Genomic DNA, 20,974 nt, shown 5'->3' with positions numbered 1-20,974 from the left:
TGGTTTGAAGGTGGAGGTTGGTGTTCCTCCCTAATGCTTCAGTTAGATGACGTATGGACCTCTGAGGAAAACAAGCTGGTTGTATGGAAACACCTGATCACAGCACCAGAACCAACACCTCTTTAGTAGAACCACAGCAAAGTCGCAGCACTTAGTTATCAATGCTTTATAGCAGTCAACCAAATATCAACATCAGATAAAAGTTTGTGAAATAAAACGGACTTCCTGCCGTCCATCTGAGACGTCTTAAGGTCAATAAAAACTCCTAAATGTGCCGTTCAGAGTCTGTCTGCAGGTGCGGATGACACGGTCGCTCCGCTGTGACGTCCTTCCAATGTCTGCATCGACGGAAAAAGCTGCGACAGAGATCAGAGGCCGTCCTGGAAACGTTTGCGGCGCTATCTTGTTCCTCCACGCGGGCTGCTGCTTTCCTGTCTGCTTATCGGCCCCCGCGGCCCCCAACTGTTGAAAGAGTTCCAGTGGCTGTTCCAGAAACCACGCCGACCGAACGGAAACTCTGCAATAACACCAGATCAACAGCAACCAGGTGGTTCTGCCGCCGGCGCTGGCATCCAACCGCCGAGGAGGACAAGCCCACGCTTCACGAGGAGGTCACACGCCACCGTGACACCCCCGAATCCCCGCAGCTGGAGGCCTTCCTGAAACGTTTACCACCATGATCCGCTTCAGCGGCGAGCTGGAGCAGCACGGCTCTGAGGAGTTTGGAAAGCTGCCGCTGAGGACCGACGGCGTTTCCTGAACCTCTGAGCCAAAGAAAAACTGGAACACAGTTGAAGTGCCGCTCTCACATTCTCCCTAGAAAACATTAAACCAAGAAGTCTGATCGATGATAAGCTCAGGTTTACAAGAAATGTGACTCAAACTGAAATGTTTCACAACCATCACTGGAAAACCAGAAAGCGTTGAGGATGTTCCGCCAGAAAGCCTACGATTCCAAAATCCAGTGTCCTAGAAGTTACCCAGAAGCCTCTGCGAAAAACCAGTGTGCATCTATACTTGGTAGATTTGAGGAGTATAGACCACAATGCACTGTGTTTGAGTAGTATTTTTTTAGTAAACCATCAACGACCAACACCTCAGTAGATTCATAAGTAGTCGAGGTAAAACACTTCTATTGATTTGCGGTTTAAAATAAATAAAGAAGTGGTCCAAATAAAATCACTAGCTGGTCCTGCACCCCATGGTTTTGTAGTAGTTAGGGAGTACTCTTAAAGTAGATTTACTTTAGGTGAAACTCACACCCAGTAGTACACGTGAAGTTACTTTGACTACTAGAGTATAACAAGTAAACTGAAAACCTCTTCAGACTGAATTGTAACATTTACAGTTTATAACATATAGATACAAGTAAGCTTCCAGTACTGTAGTCTACACTACTTGTAGTGGTACACGGACTACTTCTTGACTATGAAGAGTGAACAAACAGAATACTGACAGGCTTTAACTTCCCATCCATCCGCAGGTTTGCTTCCTCCATCAGGCTCTACAGGCTCCGCTTCTGCCGACGCAGCAGAGCAGCAGCTCCTGACCGGTCAGCCGGCGGGAGCAGCAACACCTCCACCGTCTCACGTCATGCGCGAGGTCAGACCTGTGCGGGACAGGCCGCACACCCCAAACTGACCCTCTGGTCTGGTTTGGATTCCAGAACTGGAACCGTAAACCGTTTCCTGCTCTGGAACCACGGAGAAACACCAGGAGAACCTCGTGGGCTCGTGCAGACATAAGCTGACAGACAGATGGGTCACAAAGGTCACGATGGGGTGGCGCGCACGCGCGCCTGCCTGCAGGAGCAACAGGAAGTTCGGGTTGTTCTGTCACAGCGTCCTCACAAACCGATCGCGCAGAAATGACAAGTCAGGGATCGATAACAGGCACGAGACCCGAGAGGACAGCGCGCGCGGCGCCCCATTTCTGCCTCCATAAGCGCAGCTCTGACACGAGCCTCCTCCGCGCGCGCGCATTAACCGACAGAAAGTCAGCTCCACTCTACCTGCGTGATGTCATAGCAGTGTGTGGAGGTCTCAGGTGTCCCCGCGCGGTTCCGTCTGCCTTCCTCCGAGGCGCTGAGCGAAGTGAGAGCGGGGCGGAGCGCGCGCGCCCAGCCGCTCGCGCTCCGCCACGCCTTCCGGTTAGTACCTGTCAAAACAAAGGCCGCCTCCTTGGGAAAAAAAGGAAAAAACACCTCCGGCTCTGTTTTTGTTTCTGTCAGTTTAGGACTGAAGTACAACCATTGTAACGATGCTATACTGCCAACAATTACTCAAGTTTACTTTTATGATTTTGTTTTTTACTTATTTTTATTATCTTATATTTCATTTTTATTATCATTAATTCATTTTTATTGTCTGATCTTGATTATCATAACAACGGTGCATTAAGAATAGATTCCTGCAGCAGTTTCAGTGAAGCTCATCTGTTGTCATGTGCAGATGAGGCGGATCCACTGCTCCTCTTCTGTTACACAGGGCCACGGGGCGGCCCCCCTCCCCCTGAATGTTGGTGGTGCAGTAGAGTATTGAGGCAGAGCTGCATTGACGTCAGCGGCCTGTGGTTATCAGTGTAGGTTAATCTACTGGATGGATGGATGGATGGGCTTATGCAATTGTCTGTGAACTCACAGGCCTCAGATCTATAGAGCTGTTGTTCCGCTGCTGCAGCAACACACAAACCACAGTTGTGTTGCAGTGTGGGCGTCGATTCTCTGCAGAATTCCTTGAAAACATTTTTAAAACGGGCTTTTAAATCATTTGAGCCTTTCGGCTGAATATGAGTTAAGCACAGAGTTTATTCTTTGTGTTTGGTGAGCAATGAAATTCATTCTTTTTATAAACACGAAATGAACACTAACCTGCAACACCCATGGATTTTTACATAGAATTTGCTGGTATGGGCATTGCAAACGTATAGCCAAGTATGTACATACATTTGTCAGCTGTGAACATTAAAAGCCCTGTTTGTCCATCATTTTTACTCCAGCTATGCTCATTATTCACAGATTTGTGCTGGAAAACTCATCAGGACATCACAGCTGCAAAATGTTCTGTACTGGTTCACGTGAGCCGAGTCAGAACCGGTTTGTAGAGAGACCACAGGCAGTTCGGAGCGCAACACATACTCACGGCAAAAGGTCCAAATGAAGGTGTCTGCAGGAAACCAAAAGCTGGACGGGTCAGACGCCATTGTGCTTCTATGAACTGAGAGAAAAACTCAATGACGTTAAAAAAAAAGTATGTGCTGCATTCAAGAAGCAGAATATATTTCTGCACAGAAAAAGAAATATTTAAATTCCTTAACCTGAAACTCATCGGTCACCAGGTTCTGTCAGAACGTTAGAGGTGAAGCTTTGCTCTGCTCGTCTCATGTTCTGACCTTGTTAAAACTGCTGCCAGAGCCGGAAAACTGTTTTTAAATTCAACTCAATGTTCTATTTATTTATTTAAAAAAAAACTAAAGATCTGGATACACGACATGAAAGGGAACAGAAAGAAGAAAACTCGTCTTTCTGCCCCTTTTATATTTTTGGATCAGCTCATTTATTAACCAGGTTTTTGAAGGCGATTTGGTTTCTTTCATTGATTTAGTTTAGATTGTTCCGTGACGCCTTGAATTGAAACAAATCTTTCTTTTCTTTTTGTTCTGAACTTTGGGGAAGAGAAAATCTTGCATCCTTTTAAACTAAAATCACTTTGTTTTTGTTTTTAAATGGTCTTTTTATGTTGCGTGGCAGAAAACTGATGTGTGCATCAACTGTGAAATACTTTGATCGACTAAATCTTTGAATTTCTGTATTTTTATTGTGCTGGATATTGAATTGGATGGATTTTTGTGAAAACTGTCAGGGATCATTCTTTTCTGAAGAATTAAACTTGGGCTTAAGTATGTTTTACATGTGTTTCCCCAAATTTCAATACAGTAATTTAGATCTGGAACAGAGAAGGAGTTAAGGGCTTTACTATCCAGAGCTGACTTAACTTTATGTAACACACAGTTGTTGTTTTTGCCATTTTTGTTTTTATATTAATGATATAGGATTTCCAAGTGATGCCTTCACTTGGAAATCTATCTATTTGAAGTGAAATAGATGGTATTGTTTGAATTATTTGGGCTTGTGTGTCTGTTGCTAAATATCATAAGAGATGGAATTTTCTTTAGATTAAGCAAACAGCATAAAAACAGCCACTCGTCTTTCTTTCTGTCCGTCTAGTTTTGTTTTTCAGGGCCTCCTTCAGGCGACTGAGAAAGGCTTCTTGTAAATACTGAGAACTCAGTTCCTGGGCTGAAGAATTCGATTTTTATCACCCTGCAGACTGATTTCCTGTTGAGTCTGGAGGTGATAAATACACTCAAGAGCACAAAGACGGGTTTCCCTCCAGGATGTCCCGTCTGACATGAAGTGACTCTCTCTGCTGACTCGTGCCCTTTGACCTCCAATATTTGAGGTTCTCCGTTCCAAGGTCTGAAAAAAAACCTGGCAGCACTAAAAATAGCCCTTTCGCTCTTTGGGAAATCTGGGACCTGAAGGAAAAACTTTCCAGGGCCAATTCAACTCAAACTTTAATTCCAGTTGACAACACAAAGCGCTTTACATTAAAAAACCGAAAACAGAACAATCACACACAGTTGGCACCCCTTCCTCACCAGACTCCTCCCTCCACCCACCCAGCTCCCCCAATATGTCCCTGAACAGCAGCTTACAGACACATTCTGGCTCGGTTCTGCTGTGAGGGAACGGTTTAACGGGGATTCATTTGTTCCAAGGCCCGGCCCGACCACGAGGGCCATTGTGACAGCGCCCGCCCAACACAGCAGCTCAGGGCCCGCTCTACAGCTATTGGACCACAGAGCGGGACCCCGGCCGGGCTAATGAGAACGAGCACCGCAGCGACAGCACCCTCTACAGGCGGAGCCGGTGGTGCCCCAGAACAATGGATCCCCCAGAGGAAACACTGGAACCAGAAACAGCATCAGGATATAGATGATAAAAAAAGAATGATATCAATAATAATGGAATAGAATAAGAATGAACAAGAATAGTAATAAAAAAAATAAAATGCATTAGAAATGATCAAAACATATCCTTGACTATCATGAATACAATTTTATGGATGGATGGATGGATGGATGGATGGATGGATGGATGGATGGATGGATGGATGGATGGATGGATGGATGGATGGATAGGTAAAAATCTTTGGTCTTTGATGTGTTGAGGAGAAGGTTGTTGGTTGAGTAGAGCAGAGGACTCAACCCTGGGGGGAGCCGGTACTGAGGCTCTTGTTTCCGCTGTTGGAAAGACTTCTACGCCTTAAAACTGAAAGGACAGATGCAGAGGACTGTGGTGAGAGCAGCCATGATGGTTAAGAGATTCTGATGCAGAGCTGGAGGCAGCAGAGACGAAGATGCAGAGGTTCTGATTGGATGTGACCAGGATGGAAAGTGTTTTGACGGTTCAGAATTTCAACCGTTTGTCATCCCATCATCCACGGCGAGTTTGAATGAAGACCCAGAGAGAAGCTGGTTCTGTTTGGTTGACGTTTTATTTCATGGTGGTAGGAACACAAGACAAAAAGTTAGTAATGTTCAGGTCATGCCACTCGTTAAGCGGTGCCGCGCCTTCTGATGAGGTCTGCACAGCCAGACAGTAGTTTACAGAGGTCAGACAGTGAAGGTCATCAACATGAAGACATAAATAAAGACCAGGAAACAGATTCAAAAACAGTAGATAGAAGTTTTTGTAAAAAAAGAAGCCTTTTGGGGTCATTTCTTATTCTCAGGATTACTGATAACATGGTTATTATAATTACTCATTTACATTATCAGGGTGAGGTTTATACACTGGATACATGGATTTGCTCAGTCCAGGTGACATGTTTGTAAGGCATTTCATTGTTTCCATCCAAACCACAGACTGCAGGCTCAGGACTCCTCCTTTCAGTACCCCGGGTGGGTCAGATCTAGAGGATGGAGGGTTACAATGAGGCGTGTCCAGAGTTAATACTCAACGCAAAGCTAAAGCTTCCAGGTCGTCCGTCTCCCACAAGCGCATGGATCTGCGTGCGAGCAGACAAGTCCGACTGGGTTCCAGTGTATGATACTAAAAAAAAAAACAGAAACCTCCACGGATCACACGTTTGCTAAATTTACACTTACAAATTACAGGGCTGTACAAAACAAATGCTGGATGGTTCAGGAACATAAAAGACTGTTTGATACGTAACCACCGACAGGCATGACGTTTCTCTCAGATATTGCCATGGTTCTCATATTAATACAAAGATTCTTTAGGTCATCTCAGCTTATTGCATTTGGCGGAGGCGACAACATTGCAACAGTCCACCCAAAGTGAAAGAATTCACACCAGCAATAAAAACTCATGCGCTGCTATGTTAGTTTGCCATAGGATTATGTATCTTCGCATGTTTTCTTTTTTGTCTTTTTGCGGCTGTTATGGCTTCAAAGTGTCAGAAGAACACACCAGTCTCTGTCTCTCTCCTCTCTTTCAACAGCCGAGAAAAAAGTTCCTTCAGGAACAGAAAAAAAAAAGCTGGACTTTTTTATAGCCTTTTATAGTCTCTGTATCGACACCTGATTGATTATTTGCCAGGACTTTCCTGAGTGCAGCAGCTCCCCTCATGATAAGATCTCCCCTTCCTCTGTCTGTCCTCCTCTTCAGTTTTTTGCTTTTAGCGCCACCCTTAGGTCAGAAACGGTACAAACTCTTCCCTTGTGCTCCTCTCAAGTTCCTGCAAAACTAACTGCTCCCAAAGAAAATACAGCAAACCAAAACTTTAGGAAATCACATCAGAGAAAAAAGGAAAAAGGTTAAATGTTGTGACATTTTTCATATCAGAATGAGTTTTGATTGAAACCAAAATGTCCAGAAGTTCAAATAAGAACCCAGAAGTCCATGCATTTCTAATGTCAACATGAGCTGATTGCAGAATAAAACGCACAACACTACATGAGAATCACTCAGCTCTCCAAAGAAAACCCATCTCACATATTCACAGTCTCAGATTTATATAGTCTATATTTAGAACATTTATTTGTATCTATGATTCATTTCTTGATTGATGACTAATGAATGCCACACGAGTCCGTGGGAAAAGCGTTGCTCTCTCCATCACGCCGTCGTGTTAGTGAGTCAGATTTCAAAACTAAAGGCTCTGATGGGAGTGGCGTCCGTTCCGTGGGACGATGGAGCGGTTTGGATTTGGTCGCTCGCTCTCGGTAGCAGCTCCAGCGGTCTTTCAGAAAGTCTCATTAGGAAAATAGAGTGGACTAGATAATGTGGGGAGGGGGGGTCGGCGCTGTGGAGGGAGAGGACCACTGGGGCTCTCAGGGGAACGCACGTCTTCATGAACGGGGCCATGCTGGAGGAATGTGACGGCTAGATATGGCACCAGGACCGGCGGGTCACCGGAAACGGCTCAGCCCGGTCCGCTGTGTTCAAGTAATGAGAGGAAGAAAAAAAAACGGAAGGTTTCCCTCAGAGCGGATCTTTGGGTGGAAAAGGTCACAGGGTCATGAAAGTAACTGCAAATGGAGATGCAGGTTGGAAAAGAAAAAAAAATAGCAAAACATATAAAACCCCAAAACAATGTATTTATTTTTCCATATAAAAAGCGGTGAAAAGTATACAAAAATAGAAAATAATTACAGCAGGAGACATGGGCGCTATGTAGGGAGCAGATGGGGGGGTTATTTCTTTTCCGTTTCTCGCAGCATTTTGTCTCTGCCGGCCTATTTGGCGGCGGAACAGTGTAGTATCTTGGGGCTGTTCAGGGCGTCCTCCACCAGGTGGAGCTCCACGCCGTCTACAACCACGTCCTTGATGCAGCCGACAAAGCCGGTGCTGTAGGCCTTGGGCAGCCGGCGGGCCACTGCCAGCTCCTCCAGACCACCTGAGGGAGGGGAGACGCTGGAGTTACAACACATGCGTCTGCATTACCGCTTACAGAAGCCCCAAAACACTAATGTGAAGATAATAACTGCAATCTGATGCAAGACAAGCCGATCCCACCTAATCTCAGGATCAGCTGCTGATCCAACGTTGAGAAAACAAAAGAACAACTTTCTGATTTGCGGTTTCTTCCTGCAGCCTGAAATGCATGCGGTCTATTGCTAAACCATTTCACTTCAAAGCAAAGTCCGATGGTCTTTTTCACACTTTCCCCACAGATTTTCAGAAGACGTTTTATCACAGGAAGCATCTTATATGTAAATCCTGAGATTAACATCAAAGAGCAGAATGAAGGTTTGGATTTCAGGACAAAGTCGAGTCAAAACTGGCCTCAAATCGCCTGGATTATGTCAGGTTGTGTAAAACCTTTGATGATAGCGTGCAGAGATGAAAGCAGAGTTTGTCCTTTAAAGCGATCGCTTACAGCAGAAAACAAACACAAAAACGAAGAGACATGATTGAAAATGTTGGTTTTACAAGTCCTCCTCTTTGCTTTTGGGCGCGTCTGATTGGCTGGTTGGGAACTTGAGAAGAGTCCAATGAAAAAAATGAGTACGATTGGATTTCCAAAAGGTTTTCTTGATACTGCTCTGGTGGTTTAGTCCTTCAGTCTGTAAGAGCAGCGATGGCGAGCAGAACTAAACGGATTTGTATTTTTGCAACAACATCCATCATTTTCACAGCTCTGCTGATGATGCTGCTGCTCTATTCCCATTAGGACGAGTAAAACTTTAAAACTACGTGCATTCTTCAACTGGCATTTAGCGGTGGTGTTCACCCGAATGAGGTCCATCGCTAGAGGAGACATCACGTGGTTCCTCATGGGAGGAGACCACCGCCATCTTGGTGAGGTCAGGTCACTGCTGCACTGCATGCATGTGCACACGTTTTGCAAAATGCCACTTCATTTTGTGGGTTTCATCTGCCAAAATCAGAGAAATAAGTCCACGAAGGAGAAAGGCATAACATTTGACAGGTAAGTATTATATTTCTTTTCTTTTCTTTTAAAGCTGCAGGGGCTTCATAAATTGTACACGTTTCTTTTTAATAGAACACATGTTGACATGCATGATGCTGCTGGGCTATTATCAACGTGCTATCAATCATAATTTGCTGTCGACATAAATGTAGACTTTATTGTGTCAAACCTATAAACAGTATACTAGGACTAGGCTATCATAGTAATATAGATTTATACATTTCTGACTCAGTGACTGAACTTTTCTTGCAGGTTTCCAGTGGATTTAGACTTAAGGAAAAAGTGGATCTTAGCAATAAAAAGAGTTAACCCAGATGGATCACTGTGGAACAAACTAGTAATACAGTCTGGATATGTTCACAACATTTGGTGGAAACAGATTTTGATAAGAGGCCAGACTGTTTGATTGAAACCCGACACCATAATATCTATGTTACACAAATGGATCACTAACATGAATCAGTAAATCTATTGTTAACTTTTGGACTTATGGTTGACTTGTTATTGATTTGTTCTAAATCATTTATTATTATAACTGACCTATTATTTATATATTGTTATTAATTATTATCATTGACTTATTGTTAGGCTTTTCTAAATAATTTAAATTACATGTCAAAGAGGTCTAAAACTTCTACATGTTTAAAAATTATTGCTTAAAATTCTTTGTTATAATTTTTTTTATTTATAAGAAATCCTGCAACTAGCATTTTTCATTAAAGTTTGAGCTTTTGAGGCTGCCTGTTTCTCTTATGTAACATCAACAAATGATATGTATAAATATATATAAATATAAATATATATAAAGTATATAAAAGCTACTTAGATGCCACCAAAGCCTATAGAAAGCATTGTCATGTGGGCACCCATGACCTCACCAAGATGGCGTCGCGCTCCGCCACCATCAGCCAGGCTTCCCAAGCGAGCGTGTCTCCTGTAGCGATAGAACTCAGTGGTTCACACTACATGCGTTGCCACCTGGTGGCGCTTGTCCGCCACCACAGTTAGTCTTGGTGTGAAACGGCGTGAATCTGGTGACTCTCGCTTCTCTCGCTGCAGCAATTAACTGGCACTTCCGCTCCCCATACGACACTACCAAATCTGAGTCCCTGATTCGTCAACCTGGTTTTAAGGCCAGTTAGGACTACAGCTCTATTTCTACAGGTTGGTTTTGAGCCAACAGGTCCAAAAAGTTGCCATCGAGCTCGTAAATCCACGTGAAATGCCTCCACCCTGATTTCTCCTGGTGGATGAGCGGCTCCGCCTACTTCCTGCTGCTTTACCTGGCTGACAGCACATTCCCCCCGGAACCAAACCTCCTCCTCTGCCGTTCTGTCGGACCGCTGGCTCATTTCCACGTCCCTGCCCTCTTTAATCGGATCGAGCGGCGCAGATTCGCCGGCTGACGGGGCTAATTTCATGCCAGTTACAGAAGAATTAGGGATGAACATTAAAACGGGGATTTAAAAAGAAGACGGGCTGCTGCGTGGGGATTAGGGATTCTTGCTGCGGGGGCCGCTCAGCACCTGTTCCACCGCGCTGCTCCTGTGTGCGCCGCTGCCTCCGTGTACCTGAGTCACCTCTACACAAACACAACTCTTAAATGTCACAATTGCTGCTTTTCTCCTCCAGCCTGTCTTTTCTCTGTGGTGCAGCGGGAATTTGAAGGACCACTCGGACTCCTTTTAGCAGCCACTGTTCATGTTTTTTTCCCATGATGCTCCAGAGCTGCGGCGTGCGAGTCTCCTTCTGCTAAAAAGGAGCTTTGAACCAATTTCCGTCAGAGTGAAGTTTTAATTTTCACATTCAAATGCAGGCAGACTTTTCTTTTGAAAACATCTTCCTTAAAATGTGTTTTTTTCTGTTTCTGAAATGTATTTTTTGCTCCTCTTTGGGAATCTTCTATCAGACGTGGGGGAAAAAAAAGGTTATCTTTTTCCCGCCATTCTCTCAACCTGATGAAAAGCCCTCTGAAGGGCATTTTCAGACCTGAATGGAGGCAGGATTCTGCCGGTTAAAGGCCTGAGCGAGCACGCACCTAACCAGAGAGCTCCGTCCGTGTCCAGCTGCGTGGCGGCCAGCGGCGAGGACCCCGTCACGGCCGCCTCATTGCCGACCTGTAGAAAGCCGTCCCGAAGAGCTCTGAGGACACAAAAAGGAAGGAGCAGCGTGAAGTCATCGGAGTAAACCGCCTTTAATTGTGGCTTCCTTTTCTCCGGAACACAAAGCCGCCATTGTCACCGGACAGCAGGCTGAGGATTCCAGGAGCTGCGATTTTCAGGCAACGCCGTAATTGCAGACCGGCGGAGAGACAGACGTTAAGGCTGCGGACTCTTATGGACCCGCTCCAACAACATCACAACTATATACTTTTTCAAATGTACTCATAAATGTAATTTCAAGCTGAAAATTCTTGACATATGTCCTCCATCATTGGAAAGAGGCCACAAGAACATGTTAAAGACCCTAAATCAAATTAGGATTGATAACTTTTCAAAGCATTTACCAAATGTACAGATTCCTAAAGAATTAAACGGCGTGTCACAGAGCCTTTTTGGTGTTTTTTACATGTTCATGTGGCATTTTGTAGAAATAAATGTAAGCTTGAAACAGCATTTCTGGGTATTTCTTCGTTTTAAATGATTGTGAATCAGGATCAGACGAAAAAAAGCAGAAAAGATCATATATGTGACGTAGAAAACACGCTGGGCGGGGCCACAAGCTGGCTGCTCTGAGCTGTTGGAAACGACGCGGCGGCCTCTGGACGGTTCATCATCGCCGCCCCAAATGACCACGTCGGTGTCATTTTCCTCCACGCATCCATTCACAGAGACGCTGGGAGCAAATGTTCGGCAGAGATCCCGCAGAAGCTGGAAGACGACTTCTATTCAGGCCGTTAATTTGATTTTAATGAAGAAATCCATTAATGTGACACGAGTGTGTGACTGCTTGCTGTTGTTCTACTTCTGGGATGATTATCTATCAATTATGTGAGTGATTAACTGCACACGGCAGCATCGTTTGCTGTATGGATGCAGATCGTCTGAACTGAAGTGAACGCAGCTCCATCTGTGGAGGACGTTCAAAGCTCAGGGTCGGTCTGCACGCTGAGGCCAGCGCTTGCAGTCTTTGGAAAAACACTAAATCAAGCTGAAACTGTGCACATTTGGAACCTGGAGCAGGAAATTAACCAAAAAATCTGCTTCTATTCTGCTCTTTAAGTCTCATTTTGTGCCCACATTCAACTGTAAATGTCACTTATTTATGTTCTCTATTAATCTGCTGCCTACATTTTCTAAAAAAAGCCAGACCTGTTTTGATGTTAGATGTTTATTGCCGTGTCTAAGCTGGGTTTTTATCCACCGTGTTGATTCATTGCATTACGCCTCAAACTCATGCATGAAAATAACCAGAATCTGAGACTAATCCGAGCATCTCAGATCTACGCGTGACGGCGGACGGATGCATCCTGATCCAGATTCTATCTTGGATCCAAGATAGAATCTGGATCAGGTCTCGTCGGGCTCCTCCCCAGCGTCCCGCCGGCTTACCTGCTGGCTTTGATGTGTATCCAGCGGTTAGTGTTGACGCGCACGGAGGAGCGCAGCACCACGGGCCTGGAGCCCAGGTCGTAGGTCATCTGGACGCGTCCGTCCACGATGGCCAGGGCGATGTAGTCCGAGCGCTCCACCCCTTTGCCGCTCCACAGCAGCAGGCCGTGCGTGGCCTCCGTCCGGATGCTCAGCTCAAACTTGTTCACCAGCAGAGCTTTCTCACTAGAAGACCAGAAACAGCGTGAAGAACTGTGGGAAACCGCCGTTAAGGCCGAGGTTTGTAGCTGCGCTGCAGCCGCCAGGGTCATGCTACGTTCACATCGGGCTCGGAAAACGCGCCTTCAAGTGGCCACTTTCCATGAAAAGTCTACGTGAGGAAATGCCCGCTTAAGGCTTCTGTGTTCAAACCCTCGCTTTCACACATCGCTACGGGTGTTTTCAAGTCATTTTGCAGGCTCTATACCTACATAAAATGCAACCATTGAACTCCAGTTGAAGCTTTGAGTCTGCAGACCTCAAACCAACAGAAAATCTTTGGAGGGAGCTCAGACTCTGTTTCTCAGCCCAAAAACCTGACTGATCTAGAGGAGATCTGTGTGGAGGAATGGGCCAAAATCCCATGATGTTTGTTTGACCTGTGGAACGGCAAACAAAGCCTACTGTACCAAACATTACCGTCGATTTTCTTAGGTGTTCAGATACTTATTTGCAGCAGGAGCATCTAAATAAAAAATCCTACATTGTGACTTCCAGATTTTGGTAGATGATGCCTCACACAATGAACACCTACGATGCAAATGTCAGACCCCTCCATGATGTCTAAGGGGGGAGAACTTGTAAAAAATCACCGGGGGTTCAAATACTTACTTGCCTAACTGTATGCTTAAAGCGCATTTAAGATCATGTGACCGATGCAAACGTAGCATTACAGGTGATGACACCTTGTTGTGTTCCCTGATGCATTACCCCCCCCCCCACACACACACACAGTGACATTTAATGGGAGCAAATCAAGTTTCAGAGAAACGGGGATCAGCGTTGGTTTGAGCCTGGCTCCACCCTGCAGGGCGGCTCTGTGAGGGCGCCGTTTCTTCCACTGCCTCGTGAATGCTAGCCCTGGGGGTGTGGGGGTAAGGATGCCCCGAGGCCCCCCCCCATCCCATCCCACCAAAGCGTCTGCTGTGCAGGAGCGTGCGCACGCACACACTCACCTTCTGTGCATCCGTTTGTCTCTCACACCATGACACAACAAACACACTTTAAATCCATTCTCACAGGACGAAAACACACTTCACAACAAAGACAACGACAAGACAACGGCACACAAGGAGGCACGCCGGACAGGAACACGGGGGGGGGGGGGGGGGGACCTTATGCTGCTTCCTGTCAGCAGAAAAAAAACATCCAAACGGATGAAAGTGTAACTCTGAGAACTCTTTCCCGGCAAACCCTCACAGATTTCTCTGGACCCCATAAATCTCCATGGCTGCCGCTTGTCATTGATAAGGTCAAGGTTATTAAAAGCGCCGAATGCGTCATGAATTAAACAACGCGGCCTTCCAGGTTTTACTCCCCATCAATAGATTCTCAGATGTGACGAAGCTGAGATTTTTTTTAAAGACTTATCTTTCCAGCAGTCAAATCCTCGGTGTGTTTCTGTGATGAGAGACGTCTGTTTCACCTCTAGGTGGCAGCGGCGCTCAAACTACCAAGCAGCCACATGGGGGGGGTGGGGGGGGGGGTTGGTTATCAGAGCCCTCATTTGGGAAGTTAATTGCAGCATATGCAGAGGCGCTGCTGGCAGCCCCGTGTCACTTTTGAAAATAATCTGCTCCCTGCGGAGCAGCTTTCAGCCCCACTGAGGTCAAGGAGGGGGTGCCGGAGAGAGCGGAAGGATGGAGCAGGCAGGTGGGGGGGGGTACACAAACAAAGGGGACCACAGTTGGAGGCGTGAACGGACTCACCTCTGGTCAGACGGGTTGTCCACAGACTCAGGACTTAAGGGAGCAGGGGGAGAGAGTCAAGGGCATGCAGTGTAAGCGCAAACATGAGGAGAAAGAGGGGAGGGGTCTTTGGTAACCTCCTGGTAACTACGAGTCTAACTCTAGTGTGGAGCGGCTCCACCACAGCACCAACCCCATCAGACGTGGATGCTGTGGCAGAAGGAGGATGGACCTTAAAGGCCGCGGCCTGAAGGCGGAGCCTCCCAAAGGAGATGCTGAGATCGAGACGAAGACGCCAAAACATTTACCAAAAAAAAAAAAAAAAGGTAAGTTTTGTCCCCACAAATCCGCTTCAACTCAGCACCCAATGATTGAGCAGCTCCTTTATTTATGGCGGAGCGCCGCGCTGCGTTCCAGCATTAACTCCCGTTCGGAGATGAGAGCAGCCCACCAGAAAAAAAATTGGCCAATTCTCACAAAATGGGGTCAAGCGGCGCGTCAGCCGAGAGTCACGGACAGACGGCATTCGTCACTGAAATAACGGCGCTGGACGGCATCGACCCGGCAGAGGGGGGAAGGAGGGCCGATCGCAGCCGGCTGTAAATAGCAACAGAAACATCACCCCAAGGACGGAGCGGGACGCGCCGACCTTTGTGGCTCCTAACAGCCGCACAGCGTTGGATTTATTTTCTTTAGGTGATAAAATCCGGCTAACGTGGGCCTCACTCTCGGTGACATTCATTAAACTTTTGACAGTCGGGCTCAGAGAACCCGAGTCCCCTCCTGCTAAGTGAGATTGATGCCCACGGCTGCTCTCTGCAGAGAGATCTCCACTGGAGGTCTCCACTACAAAGGCAGATAAATCTGTGATTAACATGTCAGCGCCGCTCTCTAATTATTCACAATTACAGGCAGATATCTGGCAAAACGGAGATGGCAGAGATCCTGGCGTGGACCGAAACTCCGGGCTGAATCTGGACGGCTTCATTTGAGCCGAAGACTTCTTCATCGCTTGGTGAGACTTTTTCAGGGGAGGGTTACTGACCGAGCTAATGAGCAGGAAGGGGGGGATAAAAAGGGAATACATTATTTATGCAGGGGGGGGGGGGGGGGGGGGCTTTCCCAGGCAGGAACTCTGCAGGCAGCAGAAACTAGGTCAGGGGGTCTTTAGCACATCCTCCTCTGGCAGTTTGTCTCATTCATTCTCCACAAAACACTTAATGGCATTTAGAGTAAAGTGCATGGAAATGCGCGGTGTTCATGAGCGCGTCAGAGCCGTGCATGAACGGTTCTGTGTCATGCACTCATGCTGCCCTGCGTGGAGAAAATCCACATTCTGATGAAACTGAAAATGGTTTCTTTTTTTAATGATGGGTCCTGTGAGGTGGAAGCACGGATGGGACGGACGCCAGCAATGGTTTCAGTTCTGAGATGGAGTTTCTGCTGCAGTTAGTTGGGTTTGAGCTGAACCGGGGCAAACATGCCCCGCCTTCTACTTACTCTGGGATCTCATTGGTCAGTTGGCTTGAGTGAAAAGGAGAGACAGCGAAGGACACTGACGTGAGACAAAGACAGGTGTGGACGGCGACAGGAGGGGGGGGCAGATTGACAGACAGGACAAAGAACGGCTGACAGCGCAGACAAACAGCAGAGCGGCGGCACACGCAGGTGACTGACAGCTGACTGACAGCTGACTTGGGCTGAACCCAAGAGGTTCCTGTGGAGGTGTTTCCCTGCTACCCGTGTTCTTGTAAAGAGCTGTGATGGACTAAAACCCACATCTGCCCCATCCCCCCCTTTCCTGGGTGTTAAACACGCTGACACATCTCTGGAACCCGGCTGGATTAAAACCTGCGATCCGCCCGTTCAAAACAGGATAAGACGCTTAAACGTGTGTGTGTGTGTGTGTGTGTGTGTGCACTTCCTGTCCAGAGTGACTCTAAGCTGCAAACTGAACTGAGCGCGCTCAGAGCGAGCCTCTGATTGCTTACAGTCTCGCTAATTAGTGAAATCCTGTCAAAGGCGAAGCGGGCGGCTATAGACAGGGAGGCTGAGCTATTAGCGAAGCGATTAGTCGGCTCTGAAGCCCTAACACTGATAATATCATCAACGCTGTCATTACAACGCCGGGGTGGGGGTAGACCGGGGGGGCCGTTCGCCTAATAGCTGCTACAATGGAGATGAAGCCGGGGACGGCGCCCCCCCTTACCTCTTTGTGACGCCGTTGTGGTACTCGATGAACGTCCGTCCATCAAAGGCGACGGCCTCCGTCTCTCCGGCAGACTTCTCGTGGATGGCTGTGCAGGAGGGGGGGAGGGGGGGGGGGATGAGATCACATCGATCAATAGGAGGGTTCAGTTATCGGAGCTGCAGGCGGTTGGGCGGGGTGGTGGTGGGGGGCAGTGCCTTTTAATTAACGGGAAAGGGACGACCGATCGCACTCACAAGGTTAATGGCAAACGCAGAGGCGGAGCCTAAAGGACGGAACAGAAAATGACAAACGCAACCTTTTCACCTCATGCCAAACTGAATCGTGTTCATGAAGGACGCGTCACGCCGGAGAACTCATAAAACAACCTCCAGGAAACGCGGACAAACGATGGATCAGCTGATCCTAAAGGGTTTTGAGCTGAACACCAGACCGACATCCTAACGTGGCGTCCAATCGCTCACCCACGCTGCAGTTGTCGCCCACGTAACCGGGGAAGCAGGAGCACTCGTAGGTCGCCAGCATGGGGTTGCAGCGGCCGCCGTTCTGGCAGGGCTCCTGGGAGCACGGGTGACCCTGGAACATGGCCACGTTGCTGGAGCTCAGGGCGTTCTCCTCTTTGAGGACGGGATCGCTCATCAGCATGATCTGGAAGGAGCAGAGGAGGAGAGGTCATCCGGAGGTCACGGAGCAGCTCCGATTATGAAGTCAAAATCATGTCGACCAGTGACGTACAGAAAACCTTCAGTCAACAACTACAAGGAAAACGTCTTTGTCATGTGACGTGATGAGCATCTGCTCTTAAGAGCCTCCGATGTCTGACTTCTTCTCATGTTTGGTTCCAGCCGTCAAAGCCGGTCCTCAAACCGTGAACAACGTTGTTTGGAGGCTTCCTGTGGGAAGACACTGAACCTCCCACTGCTCCAGGTGCTGTGAGTGGGTGTGGCAGTGGGTGTGATGCCACACCCACAACATGGCGGTGATGAACCTTAAGTGCACTGGTGAGGCTTAGGTTCTGCTGGGAGGCCAAAGACAGTCCAGTCAGGCTCCTGGGCAGCGTCTTTTCGTCGGTGACATATCGAAGGAAATTAGACTTTTTAACTAAACGTTTCATCCGTAAATGCTGAGTGGTCTGGATCCTATTGTTGCCATAATAATGATCATTTTACGTTGTCTTCTTTTTGATTTGCTTGATTTAATGCAGGCATGTCCAAAGTCCGGCGCACATTTAAATTTCTAACGGTCTGCAGGTTCCAGTCAAAAAAGCAATAATATCTTCTTGTGTACAAGTCTCTCCATGGCCGAGCACCAAAGTACATCTCTGACATGTTAGTGCCATATGAACCATCTCGTACTCTGAGGACCTCAGGGACCGGCCTCCTGTTGATTCCCAGAGTCAGAACTAAACAAGGGGAATCAGCGTTTCAATATTCTGCAGCTAAAATCTGGAACAGCCTCCCTGAAGGCGTAAGACAGGCCTCTTCTGTGTTCATGTTCAAATCTAGACTTAAAACATTTCTGTTTAGCCGTGTATATGACTGAAAGGTCCTATCTGCACTTTTCTTTCCTTTCCTTCCTTTATTTTTAAATCAGTTTTCAATTATTTTTTTTTCTTTTCTTTTAAAGTAAATTTTATTTTGATTATTTCTATGATGTATTGTGATTTTAGTGCATTTTTCTGTTTTGTGAAGCACCTTGCATTACTTTGTGTACGAATTGTGCTATACAAATAAACTTGCCTTGCCTTGCCTAATATGCGGACCCCAAGACCTGTGTGAAGGATTCCTTGATTGTGATTGGCTAAATGACGTCATGTGGGGAAGCATGTGGCAGAACCCTTCTGTGACACTTTCTAGTTTATTTCTAAAGTGGCGACTGTAAACCAAATTTTATTTGTTTCCCTGATCATCAGATAAAGTTGTTTTCTGGATTTGTTTTCTAATTTTTGTCCCTGGAAGTTGAAGTTTAGCTATGATGACATTTCCAGGCCTCTCATCTGTTTTAGAGGGAGAACCTGCAAAAAAAACTTTTTTGCCCCACAGTACCTACTTTACTTTATAAAAGTTTGTTTTTGTTTTTTAGAATATTTTAAGACGTATTTCCAGTTTCAAACAAATTTGAAGAAATTCTACTAAGACAAACTAATAGTTCCATTGGCAGATGTTTTCACTTATAACAGAAAAACATCTTATTTCCTATAATTGTAGCTTATTTGGATGTTTTTTCCCAGTGTGGGACGCTGACGCTGAAGCACTTTGTGCAGATGGAAAAGCCTTGTAGACATCAGTTTCTCTGCACATCGCAGCATTTTGAAATGAAAGCGTTTGGTTGAAACGTCCTCATTGGTCCAGGTGACGCTGTCTTTAGGTTGAGTTATAGCATCTGGACTTCAACTCTTCCAGGAGCATTCATCCGTCTGGTTGCATGTTTCCAGTTTTGGTTGAGCTGATCTCCAAACCCATCTTCAGAGCAAACAAAGGCATTATGGGAATGAGGGATGATGTCTTGAAATATTTCCTTTAGTCTCATGAGGGCAAACCTGGCAGAGATGCCAGGTTTTGCTTTTCTTCTCAACTCTTCATAATGACACGACGTCTTTGTCTGAACTCCTCCATCCAACCTTTGTTCAAGATAAGTTATTTTTGGCTCAAAGGGATGAGTGTTTGGGCGGGAAAAGAAAGGAAAACTTTGAAAGCTGTCAAGAAAAGATTAGAGGAGAGAAAAAGGTGGCGGACTTCAAAATGTGCTGCTATTCTTAGCGCTGGCTAATCCAGATCGCTTCTCCTCACAGAACAACTTCCTTCTGGAAACGATGAGGGTCTGTGGGACAGCAGAGGGGGGCGAATCCCACCCGCCACTGCTGCAGCGAGAAGGAAACAGGAAGCAGCAGAGCGCCAATCTTTACCTTCTGGACGGTTCCCTTGAAGCCTTCAGTGAGTCCGGCGGCTCGCGCCAGCTTGCTGTAATCGGGAGCTCCACCCACAAACAGAGACTCCTTCAGGTTGAGGTCGCTGTGGACGGCCTGACGGGGGCAAAGCGGGGAGCAGAGGGGCACAGAAAAGGAAACTTTAAGACAGATTTTATCTGGTAACATGATAAACCACAGATGAAAATGTTTGAACTCAACATTTCATTGGAAACCTGGATGTGGAGAAAGACCTGGACCTGAAAGTCTGTTTTTACAGATGACGAACATCCACTTAGAGACACCGTGAATGTCTTTCTGGTCCTCTCCACGTTTGGGACCACCGCCTCTGCATTAGCAAAGGTGGGACGCGCTTCTTCTGTACTTTGGAGGCGAAGAGTTAATGCTCTGGAGTTTTTTTGGGGGCAGCAACAGCCTGAGGCCAGAGAAGAGCTCAGAGGAGCCGGCTCTGCACGGCTCTGTGTAGCTCCTGCACCTCCTGCAGGAGCTCCACTCAAGCTGGAGGCTTTGGCTGCATCCTCTAAACAAAGACGGGGCGCGGCTCCTGCCCTCCAGCCTCTGGACTCAGCTGAGGCCTGTGGCTCCAGGTTTCCAAAGGTTGTAGCCGTTGGAGAGCCGCCCGCTGCTCTGCAGATCAAACTGCAGCCTGGCCGTCCCGCTGCCCACCTCTAACTTAAGAAGTGAACTCCGCTGGCTCCAGTGAGCAACAGAAGCCAATGACGAAAGCCCGGCTTGGCTCGGCACCCGATCGTCTCCCACGGCGACCGTCTTCCTCGCCCTCACTTTCCCGAAAGCCCACGGGCGGGCAGCATGACGTCCCGCCTACGCCGGACTAATGACGCCGTCTCTTTGTTGCTCAAAACAAAAGCCGTCTCAGAAACGACGGCCTCGGTTCCATCTTCCCTCCCACCTCTCCATCTCCTCCCACCCCCGCAGCAGATGGACTAAGGTGCGAGCCAACCCGTGCGCTTTAAGAGCACCGCCTCGCCGGCGCGCTGCCTGCACGTGTGAGCCTCACAGTTGTTTTTGTGTGCTGCTGTTGCACGGAGAGATGGAGGTGAGCGGTTGTATGAAAGCCTCAAATGAAACACAGACTGAGGTGTGACTGGGACTCGTATCATTACCTTGCGTGATTTCTTCTTTCCAGACAGCACATCACAGAGAAGGAAAGAAAATAAGGATGAACAGAGTTAGTGAGGAAGAAATGCAAGTGTGTGCGTGCACAAAGAGGCATGCAAACACGGGTGAAACCCGCTCGAACCCGGACTCCTGTCACGGAAACAGCTGCACAAAAAGGGCGCCGCGCAAACCGAGTTAGAGACATGCAACAGAGAGAAATGCTGCTCCTGAGGAGGCCGTGAAGGAGGCAGATGGTGCCA

The 20,974-nt window shown here is 47.1% G+C and overlaps 2 protein-coding genes across 14 annotated transcripts in view; both read right to left on the bottom strand.

Moving 5' to 3' along the window:
- LOC101172160 (tyrosine-protein phosphatase non-receptor type 11) overlaps nt 1-2,144 on the bottom strand; it is a 33,722-nt gene extending 31,578 nt beyond the window's left edge. For all 3 annotated transcript variants that reach the window (XM_011476668.3, XM_011476669.3, XM_004070230.4), the window contains exon 1: nt 2,012-2,144. In XM_011476668.3, the coding sequence (XP_011474970.1) occupies nt 2,012-2,025 (14 nt within the window). In that variant the 5' untranslated portion in view covers nt 2,026-2,144. The remainder of the gene's footprint in view (nt 1-2,011) is intronic.
- Nucleotides 2,145-5,539: 3,395 nt separating this feature from the next.
- The window catches only part of agrn (agrin), a 241,823-nt gene continuing 226,388 nt past the window's right edge, over nt 5,540-20,974 (bottom strand). For 4 of the 11 annotated variants that reach the window (XM_023956309.1, XM_023956312.1, XM_023956317.1 and 1 more), the window contains 9 exons: nt 20,720-20,734; nt 19,575-19,691; nt 17,134-17,317; nt 16,670-16,757; nt 15,961-15,984; nt 14,482-14,514; nt 12,515-12,739; nt 11,002-11,105; nt 5,540-7,925 (listed from right to left, as the gene is read on the bottom strand). In XM_023956309.1, the coding sequence (XP_023812077.1) occupies nt 7,765-7,925; nt 11,002-11,105; nt 12,515-12,739; nt 14,482-14,514; nt 15,961-15,984; nt 16,670-16,757; nt 17,134-17,317; nt 19,575-19,691; nt 20,720-20,734 (951 nt within the window). In that variant the 3' untranslated portion in view covers nt 5,540-7,764. The remainder of the gene's footprint in view (nt 7,926-11,001; nt 11,106-12,514; nt 12,740-14,481; nt 14,515-15,960; nt 15,985-16,669; nt 16,758-17,133; nt 17,318-19,574; nt 19,692-20,719; nt 20,735-20,974) is intronic. The other 7 variants (XM_023956315.1, XM_023956318.1, XM_023956319.1 and 4 more) reach the window with 5 other exon arrangements.

This window comes from Oryzias latipes, chromosome 7 (genome assembly GCF_002234675.1).
Source record: "Oryzias latipes chromosome 7, ASM223467v1".
Classification (NCBI taxonomy): Eukaryota; Metazoa; Chordata; class Actinopteri; order Beloniformes; family Adrianichthyidae; genus Oryzias; species Oryzias latipes.
Note: the sequence above shows the minus strand (reverse complement) of the source record. Positions and strands in the feature narration are given on the sequence as shown.